Consider the following 16,768-nt stretch of genomic DNA (forward strand, 5'->3'; position numbering starts at 1 on the left):
GAGTAGAAATCTTATGTTCCAGGAAGGGATTGATGCAGGCCTTGATGGTACTCAGGAAAACTGCAACACATTAGGCAGGACAGATACCTAGAAACCTGAGAAAGCATTGTTCAGGTGTATCGGAAGGTGCTTCCCAAGGAGACTAGTGTGTGTGTCTGCATGGACTGAGGAGAAGATCCACCACGTAGATGTGCATATGAATGTATTCTCCAAAAAGATCCATGGCCAAAAGAAAACAGAAACATGCTAATCTTAGCAAAGACAACAGTCTACACTGTAGGTAATGTTGCAAGCCTCCTGCTCCTCTGCTGCCTTTGTGCAGGTGCCCATCATCTAGCCCCACAATATACATTTTTGTATGTTAGATTGTCTTTTTGCAGTTGTTTCTGTCTTCATTTCATTTGTGCTAGAATTGAATCCAGGTCCTTGTGTGTGCCAAGCATGCACTCTGCCACTGAGCTAGATCCATCTCCTCCAGTCATTTTGAATTACAAGTATTGTGTTCTATAACTCACTATGCTATCTATAAATTTCATATTTGTATAATTTCCAATTCTAGGAGTATAGATTGTATACAGGCTTCTTCATTTTGTACATTTCAGGAAAATTCGACTCCATGAAAGAACATTATCTCTACATCAGTTTTGGGTATAACTGTTGTGCTGAAATGTTGAAACTTCCTCAATCAGTAGATAATGCTTTGTGTACACCTGCATTTGTGAAAGATAAAATTCTTCCAGGTCCTTGGGTGACCTTTAGAGGTTTTTTGGTGTTTTGTTTTGTTTATCTCCAGAGCTAGATAGAGGACTGGAGAGACAGGTCAGACTTGAGAGCACTGGCTGCTCTTGCAGAGGACCTGGGTTTGATTCCCAGCACCTACATCTAGGCTCACAGCCACCTGTTACTCCAGTTCCATGGGATCTGATGCCATCTTCTGGCCTCTCAGGACAGGAGCCGTGCATATTTTACACAGACATACTTGCAGGCAAAAATACCTATACATATAAAATTAGTTTTTCCAAAGTTATGTTTTCAGCATTTTGGTCCTTTGAGATTTTAGATCTTTCAGAGCTTAAGCTTTCAAGATTATGGGGTTCAGGATTTTGTCTTTTGGTTTTATTCCCCAAATTACTTTTTTGTGTAATTTCTTTGTGTGTGTGGGGGAGGGAATAGTTTTTTTCATTCAAAAATAGAAAATATATAATATATAAAAATATATGTATAATATATGTAATGTTTTATATTCATACTGTATATACATATTTTAAAGATGTAGTCTTACTGTGTAGCCCTGGCTGGCTGGAATTCATAAGGGTCCTCCTACCTTTCCTGGAACTTAAGGAATTTGCTACTGTGTCAGACCCCTCTCTAAGTAGAAGTTTCACCTTGCCCACTTATAGAATTTAGTATATCTGTGGGCTGTAGAGACGGCTCAGCGATCACAAGCACCGCCTGTTCTTCCAGCACACGCATGGCAGCTTACAGTCATCCATAATTTTAGACCCAGAAGATCTGATGTCTGATACACTCTTCAGGCTCCATCAGCACTAGGCATGTATGTACACCAGGCACCAGGTACACATACATGCACAAAAAACTAATAAAATGATTTTTAGTTGGATATGTCTTTTAGTCTCCTTTTTTCTTTTTTTTTTTTTTTTTTTTCCTTTACCCCTTTCTTTGCCTTGAGGTTTATCTATTGAAGAACTCTGAGCAGTTCCATTGTAAAATTTCCCTCTCTAGGTCTGGGAGATTTTCCTTTATTCTGTGCATTAGTTGTATTCATAGACTCAAGTCTGAGTCAGTTCCTCTGACAAGATGATAGGACAGCATCATGCAGTCCTATCAAACACAGTGCCCATGTCAGTTCATGGAATGCTGTGCAATGGTGACACAGAGTTTTGTTTTGTCTTCTTTTCTCTCTCTCTTTTCTCATTATCTTCAGTACTTTTATAAAAAATTCTTCCCCTACACCTTTTTCCAATTATTCATATCATTGACAAAGTAAAGTCAGAATAAATAACCAGTTTTCATTTACCATGAATTATGTTTTTTCTGTCTTTAAAAATTATTATAAATATGTGGATTTAAAAACATAATAAATGCTTTTCCATCCCCTGCAGTCATTAGCATCATATTGGCACTGCCTTTGGGGCAGCCTGGGTATCCAGGCTATACATTCATACTGGAAAGTGTGGAATTCAATGTCAGCATGAAGATTGAAAGAGTGGAATTACCCTGGTGCCAGCCCTTGTGGCTTGAGAAAGGCCCTTTCAGTTGAGCCACCTGCTGCTGCCTCTCCCATCTGCTTCTCTGTGATTCTTCTTTCTTCCCCAGGTTTGGTCGGAAGAATGTGCTGTTTTTGACCATGGGCATGCAGACTGGCTTCAGTTTCCTGCAGGTCTTCTCTGTGAACTTCGAGATGTTTACTGTGCTCTTTGTCCTTGTTGGCATGGGTCAGATCTCCAACTACGTGGCAGCATTTGTCCTGGGTATGGACATCAGGTTGGAGTTGAGTACTTAATCCTGTGTTTCACTTTACTGGAGACAGGTTATGATGTCCCTCGTGGGGAAAGTTGCTAGAATTCCCTAGTAAATAACATAAACCTAGGTTATCAGCTGAGAAATTGGGCCTGGATATGGTTCCTGACTTCTGATGTCCAGTTCTTGTCTGGCTCTGACTTGGGCCTCTTGGCCTTATTAGCACTTCAGTCATTAACTAGGTTTCACCACTGAGCATCCCTTTTTAAAGGCTTGTACAGCTCATGCGTAGGAAGCTGAGGAAAGAAGGAGGCCCACCAAGGGGAGATGGGCCATGACAGGCAGCATCCCCAGGAAAAGGAGCTGCTGCAGAGCATTGGTGGCTGTCAGTGTCTGCTAAGGAGAGTGAGTTGAGCAGGCCAGTTCAGGTTTTGATCAGAGTCTTCTCTGACCTTCAAGGCTCTGACTCAGACAAGCTACCTTGTTCCCACTGGAAAACTTCTAGTCTCCCTATTTGGAAGAGCCTTGCTCTAGCCAAAGAGATCACTGCATTCCTTCAGTTTGTATTATGGAAAGGATTACTATTTTCTTTTCACATTTACTAGAACATTTTTTTCCTCAAAGGGGAATAATTAGCATGTGTGTCTTTAGTAGTGATTTTGCCTTTGGTGAATTCTTTCTTGTGTAAGGACTTACAGGGGCCTAGCATCTTTAGCACGTGTCTGAGGGTGATGATGACATTTTCAAGAGAGCACTGTTGCCTAAGGACCTCAGAAAAACACCCCAGGAGCAAATCAGAGCAGACTTAGTCTAGATGCCACCCCTCCCAGAGCCTAAGGACATAGAGCTAATTCTGGCTCCTTCCTTGTCTCTATGTTGAAAATGATACCATAGAAGATTCATAAGGAAACAACCCTAATTAATGATTAACTTGATTCCTCCCTTGTTTTGAACAGGGACAGAAATTCTTTCCAAGTCAATTCGAATTATATTCGCCACCTTAGGAGTTTGCATATTTTATGCATTGGGATTCATGGTACTACCTCTATTTGCATACTTCATCAGAGACTGGCGGATGCTTCTTCTGGCGCTCACTGTGCCAGGGGTGCTGTGTGGGGCTCTTTGGTGGTAAGTGTGGCCCTGCCCTTTGGGCTGCCTACTCTGTGGGGTGGGGTGGCTTCTGTCTCATGTCCAGTAGAGGTCAGCAGTAGTTCCCAAATCGCAATTCTAGAACCCAGAAGAAGGAAGTGACTGTTATTTAGAAATCAGTTCAGAACATCTCTCCATACTAAGAAAAGCCAAAACAACACAGAATCCAAAACATAAGTGGCCATCTCCTCTGCCCCGTTCTAGGTTGAACTGAGAATTTGCTGCAAGCAGATAGGGACCAGCTGAACCTCTGGGAAGTTCTCAGATCCCAACAAAGCCTAGGCTGCAGCTGCTGGATGCTGAGGCCCCAGGCCATTGTGTGTTGGGAGGTAGAGAGGGAGAGCTCCAAATTGAGCTTCCTTGAGCGGCTGTGCAGAGGAAAGCAAGCGCCAGCTGTGCTCCAACAGATGGGGATTGGGCAGGCAGAGCAGAAGCCATTCTGAGCCAAGAACAGACCCTGTCAGGAATCACCCCTTAGGCTAAAGTGACATCCTCATCCTGTGCACATTGTAGAGCATCCTGGAGAACAGTGGGAGAAGGAGAAATAATGCATCATGGTTCCTCATTATGACAGAGAAAAGAGGGCTGCCTGTCACAAGATTAAGGAAAATATGCACCAAGTCTCCAGCCTTGGTAGCCATGTTGTTTTATGTAGAGAGACTGACAAGTGTATTGACTAAATCAGCCATGGAGTGAGGGAAAATGGACATGATTGCTACAGAAGTTTCTGTGGATCTCAGGGACAGAGTAGAAGAAAGCAGGATCTGGCGGAGCTAACTCTCAGCAGAAGCCAGGCATCAGGCCCCCATCTTGTACCTGTCTCTTTAAAGCCATCACTGCACCATCAGTGCAGACATGGCAATGGGGATCCCCTGGGATGTACAGCATGCTTCAGGTTCTGCTCACTGCAGTCAGTGCTCAGCAGAGCTCATGCCTCAGGTAGTTATTGGGCCATCTCTATTTCTGGCTTATGAACACCTGACATTCCACACACTTACCTCTGCATCTGAAACCTCATTTCCCACCTGTAGTTGAGCCATGTCCAGCCTCTGGGGGAGCAGGGGAACAGGAGGCCTCACGAGATTGACTGCACATGTACTTCCAGGTTCATCCCCGAGTCCCCCCGATGGCTCATCTCTCAAGGACGAATTAAAGAGGCAGAGGTGATCATCCGCAAAGCTGCTAAAACCAATGGGATCCTTGCACCTTCCACTATCTTTGATCAGAGTGAGGTAAATGCCACGTGGAAGCCGGTAGGAGACTCACACTGGCCATTTTAGGTCAGCAGCATATAGCAGCGCAGCTCACAGCAGCTCAGTCCTTGCCCTACCCAAGCCATGGCCACCCCTAAGGCAAGGGCTGTTATAATGCAGATGATGATGGAATAGAGAGATGATGATTCAATCTGTAAAGTTCTTGCCATACAAGCATGAGGGCCTGAGTTCAAATGCCCAAAAACCAACTAAAAGCCAAGCATTTAAAAAAAAAAAAAAAAAGCCAGAGCAGAGTGTGCCTGGAGAAGTCACATCCCAATACTAGGAGCACAGAGACAACTAGCTAACCAGTCAATGAGAGACCCTGTCTCAAAGATAAGGTAGAAAAGTGATTGACAATGACATCCCAGGACAACCTTTAGCATACATACACACCCCACATACTCAAAAACATATATACGTGGAGACCTCTGAGAAGCTGAGGAATGGGTTTCAACTATGTAATTCTCTCCAATGGATTTTTTTTACATGCTTGCTTTATTTTTTTTTTTCAAACTAATCATATTTTTTAACTATTCCTTTCCTTTTTCATCTTTTGCATTTGTTTGTTTTTTGAGTTAGAGTTTTCCCTGTGCTGGAACTCTCCCTGTAGACCAGGCTGACCTCAAACTCAGATCTGCCTACCTCTGCCTCTGGCTCCCTAGTACAGGGATTTAAGGTGTGTGCCACTACTGCCTAGCTTCCCCCCCACACCTTTTTTTTTTTTTTTTTTAAGATATGGTCTTATTATGTAACGATGGCTAGTCTGAAAATCTCTGTGTAGACCAGGTTGGCCTCAAACTCACAAAGATATGACTTTCTCTGCCTCCCAAATGTTGGGATTAAAGTGGCATGCCACCATTCCTGGCTTAATTATGTCTTTCAATAGTAACACCCTTCATGAGAAATAGGCTTTTATCAACTTCAGCATTTTGGGAAGTGGTTGTTTCTTATGCCTCGGGGATTGTCGGCTGAAGAGAATCAGAACACGGATAGATGCACTTAGCAGTGTTCTGTTTCCTTTTATTATCTCAGTTTGTTGTTACCCATATCCTGGAGCCTGGTCCTTTCTGATGGCCTCATCTCTCCCCAGTTCTCAGACACTCTGAGACCACAGCTTTGCGTGGTCCTAGTTCTTGCTTCCTTTTCCCTTTCCTGCCTTTTTCAACAGCAGGCTGCTTTCCTCAGACACATGATGTTGGCCCCAGGCAGACATGTCTCTGATCTTAAAGAATGGAGGCTAGTTGAGGAACAGCTGCCTGCAACCATGCTGAAGAGTAAGCTGCAGGCATGTTTGAGATGCTCTGGGCATGATGAGAACTTGGAGCTTATGAGAAAGAAAAGCAGTTCTTACAAGCAGCCAAGAAGCTGTTAGCCACAAACAGCCCTGCTATCGTTTAAGTGGTGGCCCAGCAGCAGCAGTCATTCAGCATGTTCAAGAAGGGCTCTGAAGCACAGGAGTCAGGGCCAAGAGCGTTTTAAGTGAGGTGGCTTTGGTGGCATTTGAGTCAGAGGATCAGTCTGGGTGAATCTATAAGCCTCGCTGAGGAAACGAGACTGTTACAGTAGAATCTATGAGTGGCAAGGTGACCTTTTGGCCAACTACTGAACTGGTAAAAACAAGCTCCCAAGCTGGGTTACCTAAGAACACAACTTCAGTGTATTTAGACATGTGGCTTAGTGATGGCCTTGGCTCTGCCAAATCTCATAGGAAGTTAATCTGGGGGAAGGGTGGGTCAGTTCTCCTGTTTTCAGTTAGATTTTTTTTTTTTTTTAATTTCTGGGAGAAGACCAGTAACTACACAACATGAGGACTCACAGCATTCATTCCACTTCCATATCAGCTGAGTAAAATACACAGCCTTTTCTTTTTCTCTGACCAAGAGAACAGGGAGTCAGCCTAGCACAGGAATTCCCGAAGGCCTCCCTGGAGGGTGGCCAGTGAGGAGAGGCAGGATGATGCAGTGAGGTGGCTGTCAGCTTGGGCCTCTGCAATTGCTGTACACCTCTCTGTCTCTCATTGGTTTTCATTCCAGTTTATCATTGACTAAGGCTGCACGGGGCTTGGATGTCTCCTGTGAGTCTTTTCAAGGAAAAACCTTAGAATTCTACCTAACTTTTGAGAAGTAGATAGTGAAAATGATAGGTTCCAGGTATGTGTCGATATGAGACAGTTTCCAACTTTCCCTTTTCCTATACCATTAACTATTTTCTTCCTGCAGTTACAAAACCTAAATTCCGAGAAGCCTCCATCACACCACATTTATGATCTGATCCGAACCAGAAATATCAGGACCATCACCATCATGTCCATAATCCTGTGGTGCGTAAGTGAGACCTGCCTGAGCCTCACCCACTCTCAGGACTCCTGTCTGCAGATGTGCCTCAACCAAAGCTGCAAGCCTCTGTCATCACGTGACACAAGGATGGCAGCCACAGGGACATAACCATTTTTAATGCAGTGGAAACCCAGAAAAGGAGAAAATGAGCATGGAGGCTGTTTGGGATCTAGGACCTTGTTTCACAAGGTCCTTGCTTAGTTGTTCCTGTCCCTTGTCCCCTCCTTCAGTAGATTATCTGTGGTACATGGCCAGGAGAAGGCTGACAACTCTGCTGTGTTCATGGAGACAGAGGGAGCTCCCCTACAGGGGGATCACGTTGTCTATCATTTGCACATAACATGCACATCTTACTCCCTTCCCCCATCTGGTTATTTCTTCTTAAAACTGTTCTCTGTTGATGACACTCATGCTGGCCAGGACAGTCAGGGGTTTGAAGAAGGGTCTCAATGAAGGCACTTTATTCTTTAGGTTCCAGAGGCTGCTGTCAGCTTTCTGAAAGCATGAAAGTGAGATATGGCTTTTCTGGGATGTTCATACACTACACCGAAGTTGAGGCCACGGCCTGATGTCCTCTCCAGATTTCTTCTGACAAGGTGTTGCACAGTTATTAGGAAAGAATCTATGAGTTACCAGGGAAAAGGAACAAGGCTGCCTGCATGGCTTTGCCAGACCCTTGGGATATTGGAGATTCTCAGTCTACTGGATGAGTGGTGATAAGATGGACTTCCTGATGGACTCGGCCAGCTTTGGAGCCGTAAACTAGTTTGCTTCCTGGTTTGGGGTGGGGATTGGCATGTGAGTCATTATTTTAAAATGAATTCTCCAGGATGCCTCAAAGGCCATGCAGCACACCTGAATCTGCTTTGAGAACAGGACCAGCATGGAGACAGTACCTCAGACTTCCAGCCTGAGATACACCACCTACTCTGAATCACCCACATTCTCCCTCTGCTCTCGAGTTTCCTGGGGCTTGTGAGCCTACTTACTCTGTTCCTTCTCTGTACCAGCTGTGTCTTCAACATGTACATGAGTTAAAGATAGTCTGGTCTCTCAAAGAGTACAGGTCACTGACAGAAAGCACCTACTACTAGCATCAGAGCTAGGCATGGGGGTGGTTTAAAAGACAGGGAGGCCTCACCATTGAGAGCTCCCTGTTCCAGGACATAGTAGGTAGGGTTGCTGTCAGCCTTTTCCTGGCTGCTGATAGTCTACTGAGGGTCCTTCTCCACATGTTGTGCTATGTTCCACCTTAATCCTCCACTTCTGTCATACCGTACCCAGGCCATTACTCACTCTCTAGCTCCTTTTCCAGGTGCCATTTGGAGAAGCACATACAACAGGAAATTAGCTTTTTCCAAATGCTTCAGGGTAGGATTTTAACGTTGAAATGAAGATTGGGACTTTTCCCTAGTTATTAAGTTTGTGTTAGTCATGTAGGCTGTTTTACTGTGACACTTTCTTTATGGGATGTTCTGAAGGTTCACTGGAAGGATATGTATACAAGGCTCATTGTGGCCAGGGAAAGTTAATTTTTGCTCTTTGAAGTACGGCACAGGGTGAGGTCTACCACTGCCCTCCCATTCCCTACATCAAGAGCAGATCAGAATTCTCGAGATGAATGTTTGTCAAGGTGTGTGGGTCTGGAGAGATGGATGCTGCTTCTCCAGCTGTCTTCCGTGCCCTGTTACAGGCTGACCATATCGGTGGGCTACTTCGGACTTTCTCTTGACACTCCTAACTTGCATGGGAACGTCTACATGAACTGCTTCCTTTTGGCGGCTGTTGAAGTCCCAGCCTATGTGGTGGCCTGGATCTTGCTGCAGCACTTGCCCCGGCGCTATTCCATTGCTGCTGCCCTCTTCCTGGGTGGCAGTGTCCTTCTCTTCATACAGCTAGTGCCTTCAGGTATGGAGTACATTGATTTGTAGACCTGAGTCTTCTCTGTTTCACTTCCCTTGAACCAAGCTATCATGGCGTGAATACAGTCAAGAGCATTACATCTATGCCACGTGTACACAATGCTCCCTTAAAGTCAAGAGATGCTGTCACATAGCCAGAGCGTTCTTCACGGCCTGGGCTTTGTTCAGTGTGAAGAAAGCAATGAGCTGTTGGTTAATGAAGCTCTAATGCCAAGTTAACATGGTCATATATGTTTCCTCTCTGGAATAAACAGGAATGAGAGTCATCCTGCTATTTCTCTCTTACTTTGCTATTCAAGGAATAGCTGGAGGGGGAATGCATGGAGGATGCTTCTAGTGGAAAAGACAACAAACAAATTAGATGCTGTTATTCTGCAGATGTTGTTACTGTGTGTGAGCAGAAACAAAGGGAACAGGAGCTCATCTAAAGAGCAGTCATGGGTAGCACCCTGAACAAGAGGCATTCAGTAGAATTAAATGAGGTAACAGAACACCATGAGAAAGTCAGAACATTTCTGACGATTTAAATGAGCAAGCCATGCTGGGTCATGCCTGTAATCTCGACACTTGAGAGGGAGGATGCAAGACAATCAGAAGTTCAAGGGCATCCTTGGCTATCTAGGGAGTCTGAGGCCAACCTAGGTTACATGAGATAGATAGATAGATAGATAGATAGATAGATAGATAGATAGATAGATAGATAATAAAAGCAGAGGTCTGACAGGTATTGAGCTCAGTGTGCTTCAGGGCAGCAAATGAACTAGTAATAAGGAAAGAAAAGAAAGGTCTCAGAGTCTACAGACAGGATTTGGCAGGTAAAACTGCCTTGGTATCCCACTAGTGGCCAGGAGGAACCCTTCTGATAATTCATAGAACAAATGGCAAGTCTTCATTTGTCCATCATGTCCCAGAATCATTCATGTTCCTGTGGCTTTTGGAACCTGTGGTAGTCACTTTGAGGCCTGTGACACTGAGACCCTCTTCACAGGAATAGCCCATAATGTGCCAGAAGGAACCTAGGAGTGGCTGTAGTGGCTCTCACCTGAGTTCAGAGTGACCAGTGGACACTTCCTTATACTCACCAGGCAGTGAAGTCAACTGAAGGATCATCCCTAAGTTCAGATGGTTTATAGAGTTTTTCAATGATTTTATTGCACTTACTTATTTGGAGCAGGGAGACATGTTTCTCAGGACACATGTAGAGGTCAGAGGACAACTTGCAGGAAGTGGGAAGAGTAGATTCTCTCCTTCCAGTGTGTAGATCCTGGGGAGCATATTCAAGTTTCCAGGCTTGGCTGAAAGCTCTGTTGCCCACTGAGTCATCTCAAAGGCCCAGATCTATGAACTTTTTGAGTAGACTACAAGCATGAGCTGAGCTTGAACTAAACTCCCCCTCAGTATCTCATTCCTAACACAGGATGACTTCTGGAAGGCAGGTGGACTGGGCTGATTGGGCACTTACCATCTCGGCCTCTGAGTTGAGGAACAGCTGTATGCTCACATAACTGAATGTCCAGTCTCCATTTAGTAATCCCCTCAGAAATCTTAGCCATCCTGCTATAGAAACTAACCAACTTTCTCTACCCCAAATCAGGGAGAAATGGGAAGAGACAGGGGCAACCCTTACACTGATCCCTCTTGCCTTCGCTATCTTTCTTTGTCTCCCTAGAATTGTTTTATTTGTCTACTGCCCTGGTGATGGTGGGAAAGTTTGGAATCACCTCTGCCTACTCCATGGTCTATGTGTACACAGCTGAGCTGTACCCCACGGTGGTCAGAAACATGGGTGTGGGGGTCAGCTCCACAGCATCTCGCCTTGGCAGCATCCTATCTCCCTACTTTGTTTACCTTGGTAAGTACCGTGGTGCACTGGAGCAGTGGAACAGAAGTTCTAAGCAGCCTTAATGTGAACTGGAGAACAAGCGCTGTAGTCAGCAGGATGCATCAGTTACTGAATCCCTGGCTTGGAGAAGGTTCCTTTCCAAAGGTAGTGTGGAGAAGGCACTCAATTGCAAATGGAAAACAACTCAGAAACCAGCTAGATGAGGATGAGAGAGTGTGCAGATTCTATTTCAGTCTTCCCATACCCTCCAACACAAACTACAACTTCTTTATCCTAAGAAATGCTTTAAAGAGTCAGTGTACTTTACTGAAGGAACTTCTTCTTGGAGTTAGGAACATGAAGAGACTCATCTCCATTCAAGATGTCTGATGGATTAACAGTTGCCATAACTTAGAACACTTCATTCATTTAATGTATATGCAGAGGTCAGAGGACAATTTAGAGGAGTCACTTCTTTTCTTCCACCATGTGGATCCTGGGGATCAAACTTAAGTCACCAGGCTTAGCAGCAAGTATTTTAACCAGCCGAGCCATCTCCCTGGCCCCCACTTTACTTTTTAAGATACAAGTTCACTGAGTTGTGTGAGCTGGGCTTGAACTTGCTCTGTAGCCCAATAGCCCTTGAACTTTTGCTCCTCTTGCCTCAGCCTCCCGAGTAGGGGCATACAAGCCTGCATTGGCACACTTACTTGGGAGGGTGTTTTATGCCTGTAAAGATCTACCATTTGACCTTGTATCTAGCAGGACAAGTTTCTCTGGCTCAGAGAAGTGCTCCCTCTGGCAGCTTCTCCTCCTCTGCACATCTGTGGCTCTGGAGAGGACCTGCCAGTGTCCAGAGAGTAGCAAGTACTCTGCACACATGCTACATGGCTCTAATAGGCAATGGGACCCTAACATGCATAACAAACTGTGATACATATGTAGAGGGAGAAAGTTGTTCCTGTCCTAGATAAATACATTGTCTTCCTTGAAATCCCTGCAGCTTGCTGTCTCTTCCTCTCCCCTGTGCAATGTGGTCACTGCCTGACCTCTGGGCACATCTGTGCTAGGTCTGGGCTCAGAGACTGTCTAGATGCCAGACTTCACTTGGGCAGCCCATGCTTGGGAAGTGCTAGAACCAACAGGAAGACAAGTCCTATATAGAGTGCTGAGAGAATAAAGGGCCAGAATGAGACCAAGTCTCACTGTAACCTGGGTCCTCTGCTCGATGACAGGTGCCTATGACCGCTTCCTGCCTTACATCCTCATGGGAAGCCTGACCATCCTGACAGCTATCCTCACCTTGTTCTTCCCAGAGAGCTTTGGTGTCCCTCTCCCAGACACCATTGACCAGATGCTAAGGGTCAAAGGGTAAGAGACCTCCCTGCTAACACTTTCGGTGCATTGGGTCTGGGCCTGGCCAGGTCTTAGGGGCATGCTGCTTATAGTAGTGCTCCCTGCACACTCTGTTTCACAAATACGTGGACTACTTTAACCACAGTGCTATCTAGGGCAATGGCCTTATCCTATGTGATCGGTATACATTTGCATGCTCACGAAAGCAACAGCTCTAGCTTAGTGCAAAGACTAAGAAAAGCATCAAAAGTTACCATGTGTTTTGTTTTTCTTCATATCTACTTTACCTGTTTTGATATTGGTAGGTGCCTTTTTAAAGTTTGTTACTAACATTTGATTTGGTTGTTTTAATAGAATAAAACAATGGTATACCCAAAGCCAGACAAGGACGCTAAAAGATGGTGAAGAAAGCCCAAAAGTCCTAAAGAGCACAGCCTTGTAACACCTGCTCCAGAAGCTGAAAACCTGAACGGAAAACCTACTTGTTGTCAGAAACACTGTCAATGACCCAGGGCTCTTCTGTTCTGTTGACCTTGTGTCTAATGTGCTCGTGGATGGGGACATCCATCCTAGAGAGCCGCCTTCCTCCAGGGACACCAAGGCTAACCACAGAAAGCTTGCACATCACATTGCAGTGGTGGACTTGGGCTTTCCAAAGAAGTTAATGAGTTTCTCGAACCAGTGGGACTTGGAAGACTATGAAAACATCTGCTAGACGTGCTATGTTATTTTAGAAGGCCTGAGAAGGACCAGATAGAACTGCAGGTCCGTTTTCCCTCCTTTCCCTAACTGGAGAACTTACAGGAAAGGGAACAGATGTGGCTCAGTGGCAGTGTGCTTGCCTAGGATGCACAGGGCCCTGGGTTTGATCAATTGCACCAGAAGGGAAAAAAAATACTTTCAGAAAAGAAATTATTCTATGGGGAGTTTGACTTCTCATCTTTTCTAAATTACAAAAATTCTATGATTAATTTAACCCACTACAGAACACAAACGTAGGGAACCCCAAATGAAACTAAAGTGGAAGCAGGTACATAAAGCAGGCAGTGTATGGACTGTGAAGGCTCAGTCCCACAGCCTTCTGTGCTGTGTGTGTCTTGGTCAGAGTCCTGGGCTTGTTCAGACCCTGTGAGAAATCCACAAGGCTTGGCTTCCACTGCTGTCTCAGTCAGAATTCTGGCTCCCAGACAGAACTGTCTGTGTCTTGAAGGAAATGTATGGACAAGAAAGTGTCCCTTCCCTCTCTCAGCACTGTCGTGGGGGTATGTTCTGTGTGTCATCTCTGTGTGTCTCAAGCTATTCACCCTTCATCAAAGACTTGGGAACTGTCTGTGTGTTTCTCAGCCCAGGATTACCCTGGCTGGTGGTGTGCAGTTGCCACCATACAAGGCCTTCCCAGCCTTACACTAGAGCTGCTCTGAGTGCCGAAAACAATAACACTATGCTTGTTAACACTATGTATAATCATGGGGAAAATTACAAGGAAGAAATGTAAATTGTGTTCACAGTCTCTCAGAGTTGCTGTCTGCAGTCGTGTAACATCGGTGGGTATTTTGTGTTCAGTGTGATTGTCTTCTCTTCTGATTATGTTGCCATGGTACTGTCAAAGCACATACTTCACCTACTTAAAAAAAAAACAAAAACCTGTACTTTGTACAAGCTGTTGAAGTGCCTTGGGCAATGAGATGGTTTTAATAAACTATGATTTTTTTTAATAATAGAACAGACTACAATCTTTATTCCTAGAATTTGGTGGGCCCTTGCCACACTGTATGTAACTCTTCTGTAGGCTAATTGTAGCATTGGTTTGGGGATAAGTACTCTGTAGTAAGCATCTACTTCATATTGACCGTGAAACATTAGCCAGGTGCACTCAGCCTGGGCCTCTCTGGAAACAGCCTATGCCTAGCACTTCTGTACAGTTTTGTACTTTTCCTGGGAGTAGGACTCTGAGGAGCAGGGATACAGAACAGGGAAGGAGGGAGGCCCAGTACTAGAATGCTTTCTTGGTTGAACAGCACCAAGGAAAGGGTGCTACAGTTTCCTGAATCTCTGAGGAAGCCTGGGAAATACATCTGAAAAACACCTGCACCATGAAGAAGAGTGGGGAGCACTTGCCTATCATCACCCATGCAAACAGACAACACTGGAGGGTGTCTGTTCCGTATACTCCAAGTTTACATAGGCATGAGTTGCACACAGATACTGTTCTTGCATGGAAAGCAGAGCCAAGTTAGGCCTTTTAGGTTGCACCTCAGCAAAGCTGGCCAGAGTCTGCCTGAAGCGCTCCTTGAAGCTACTGAGTGAGTGGTAGGGCAGAGAGCACTGGGGGTGCAGAAGACATGTGATACAGAGTGATCTGACCTGGACAGTCTGAATGGACCTAATCCAAAGTTCAGCTGTTAGTTGGACAACTGAAGGCCATACCACATGACAACCAGGGGCCTCTGTCTCAGGAGTAATAAAGAGCAGCACATCTGGAAGATTCATTTGGTTTCCAGTCCTCTTGATCCAGGTCCTGAGCTGGGTTCCTGATAACTGGCTACCTCAGGAGCCCAGACTGTGAACTGCATTTCTGCTCACCATTTCTGCACTGACTTTTATTCTTGGTGTCTGGTTCCAGGCATTCATGACTTCCTGAAGCAAACACTGTACTGCCTGAATACCTTGCACTTTCTCTGGGGGAGAGGGGTCAACAGCTCAGTTCCCTTCTGAAAACCCTCACCCTCTGCACAAGCCTGCTGAACATGCACAGTCTGTTTCTATTGCATCCGTGACTTCAGGAGGACAGATTGCCAGTGATGAGGCTCTGAATGTCAGTTGTCTGTTGCCTGTTGTCAGTCAGAGCTGGCAAACACAGAAACGAACAAGAAAAGTTGGGGAAAGACGTCTTTAAAACCCAAAATCTCACCACAGACAAAGGTAAAGGCAAGGATCCCAGTAAGGTGGTACACATCTGCTATCCTGGAACTCACGATGGTGAAACAGGGTCATAGGTTTAATCTGATGTCTTCTCTGATCTCCACAGGCATGTATGTGGTACACATACAAATAGTCATATATATATCTTTTTGTTGTTGTTTGGTTTGAAACAGGGTCTCTCTATGTAGTTGTAGCTGTCCTAGAACTCTTGAATTCATAGAGAGCTGCCTGTGTCTGCCTCCCTAATGATAGGATTAAAGGTGTGAGCCACCACTCCCAACCAAAAAACAAAATTTAGTAACCTAACATTTAGAAGATAAAGCTGGCAATAATAAATTTGTGTTGACAATAACAACACTATTTTTCCTCCTGATCTCTCTCAACAATGCTTGACTCCAAGGCAATTAGTCCACCATATCTAGCAGGTCTCTACTTTTGCCCTTATATAGGTTCTAGCAAACAGTTTCAGGGACTCAGGCTTGCACAAGCCAGAGCCTTTATCCACTGAACTGTTTCATTGACCCTTGGCAAGGATTGTAATCATTTATCCCTTAATGAGAAAGCTCTTACAGAAATGCGTCCATGTGATGTCCCTGTGTTCTTGAGACTGAAGCCAGGACTTCTAGCATGCTAAGCCTGGGACTATGCCCCAACTCCTAAAAAATACATACATACATATTTTATACTAACTTAAAGATGAAATAATTTTTTAAATGTATTTTAATTATTTATGTAGGCCAAATATATTCTTTTTGCTTTTTAGTCCAAGCTTCCTAATGGGTCCTACACTCCCTGAACATGTGCTATCCTGGTGAACTAGTGTCCCAGCTCAGGTAGTCAAGGCTCATGAGAATCAAGAGTGATTCTGTCACTCAGTCAAGCTGCATGTGATACAACTCATTGACAGGATCCCCTCCCCCCCAGCTCTCCAAGGGCACCTTGCTCAGAAGGCTAAACTTGTAGTGAGAATGCCTGTGCTCTCCTCGGTGCTTTTCACTCTAAAATCGCACCGATTCTTACCGGTGGAACCCGAAGCACAGGTAAAACCTTTCACCAGGGAATACTTTAAGAGGGACATTATTTCATTCATCCTTGATGGTTTCAGGTGCAAATTACAATTACAGCTTTATAATGATTCTTTCGGCTTCTTGGCATCGTTTAAGGGCTGGTTGCTTTTTCTCTAGGGTAATAGCGTTCCAGCACTGAACTTTACTCAGAGGATGTCTATAGAGGGCAGGTAAATCTGTGGAGCAAGGCTTTTATAGACCAAACACTCAAGAGGAAGACAGGGCTGATAACTTGGTATTGAGTTCAGCTGCATCATAAGAGTAGGGAAGTCGAGACAGGGTGGACAGATGCCCTTTGCCCATCTGGTACCTCCACTTACATTGTGCAGAACTGAAGGTCTCCAAAATCCTTCAAAGAGCCAGTTCAGTGCCCTTCATGGTGTCCGTGTGGGCCCTCCCTCAAACAGCAAGAAGACAGGAGGAAGTGTGCAGGTGTGTGCTGGGGAGAGTGGAAAGC

General features: G+C 44.9%; 1 protein-coding gene across 3 annotated transcripts in view; it reads left to right on the plus strand.

The window, feature by feature from the left end:
• LOC110548758 (organic cation/carnitine transporter 2) overlaps positions 1–14,045 on the plus strand; it is a 28,171-nt gene extending 14,126 nt beyond the window's left edge. Inside the window, exons 3-10 of one of the 3 annotated variants that reach the window (XM_021637320.2) lie at positions 2,338–2,492; positions 3,438–3,609; positions 4,736–4,862; positions 7,106–7,206; positions 8,916–9,130; positions 10,814–10,996; positions 12,202–12,337; positions 12,677–14,045. In XM_021637320.2, the coding sequence (XP_021492995.1) occupies positions 2,338–2,492; positions 3,438–3,609; positions 4,736–4,862; positions 7,106–7,206; positions 8,916–9,130; positions 10,814–10,996; positions 12,202–12,337; positions 12,677–12,764 (1,177 nt within the window). In that variant the 3' untranslated portion in view covers positions 12,765–14,045. Of the gene's footprint in view, positions 1–2,337; positions 2,512–3,437; positions 3,610–4,735; positions 4,863–7,105; positions 7,207–8,915; positions 9,131–10,813; positions 10,997–12,201; positions 12,338–12,676 lie in introns of those variants that run through there. The other 2 variants (XM_060363722.1, XM_060363721.1) reach the window with 2 other exon arrangements.
• The last annotated feature ends 2,723 nt before the right edge of the window (positions 14,046–16,768 follow it).

The sequence above is a fragment of the Meriones unguiculatus genome, chromosome 11, assembly GCF_030254825.1.
Source record: "Meriones unguiculatus strain TT.TT164.6M chromosome 11, Bangor_MerUng_6.1, whole genome shotgun sequence".
In the NCBI taxonomy this organism is placed as follows: Eukaryota; Metazoa; Chordata; class Mammalia; order Rodentia; family Muridae; genus Meriones; species Meriones unguiculatus.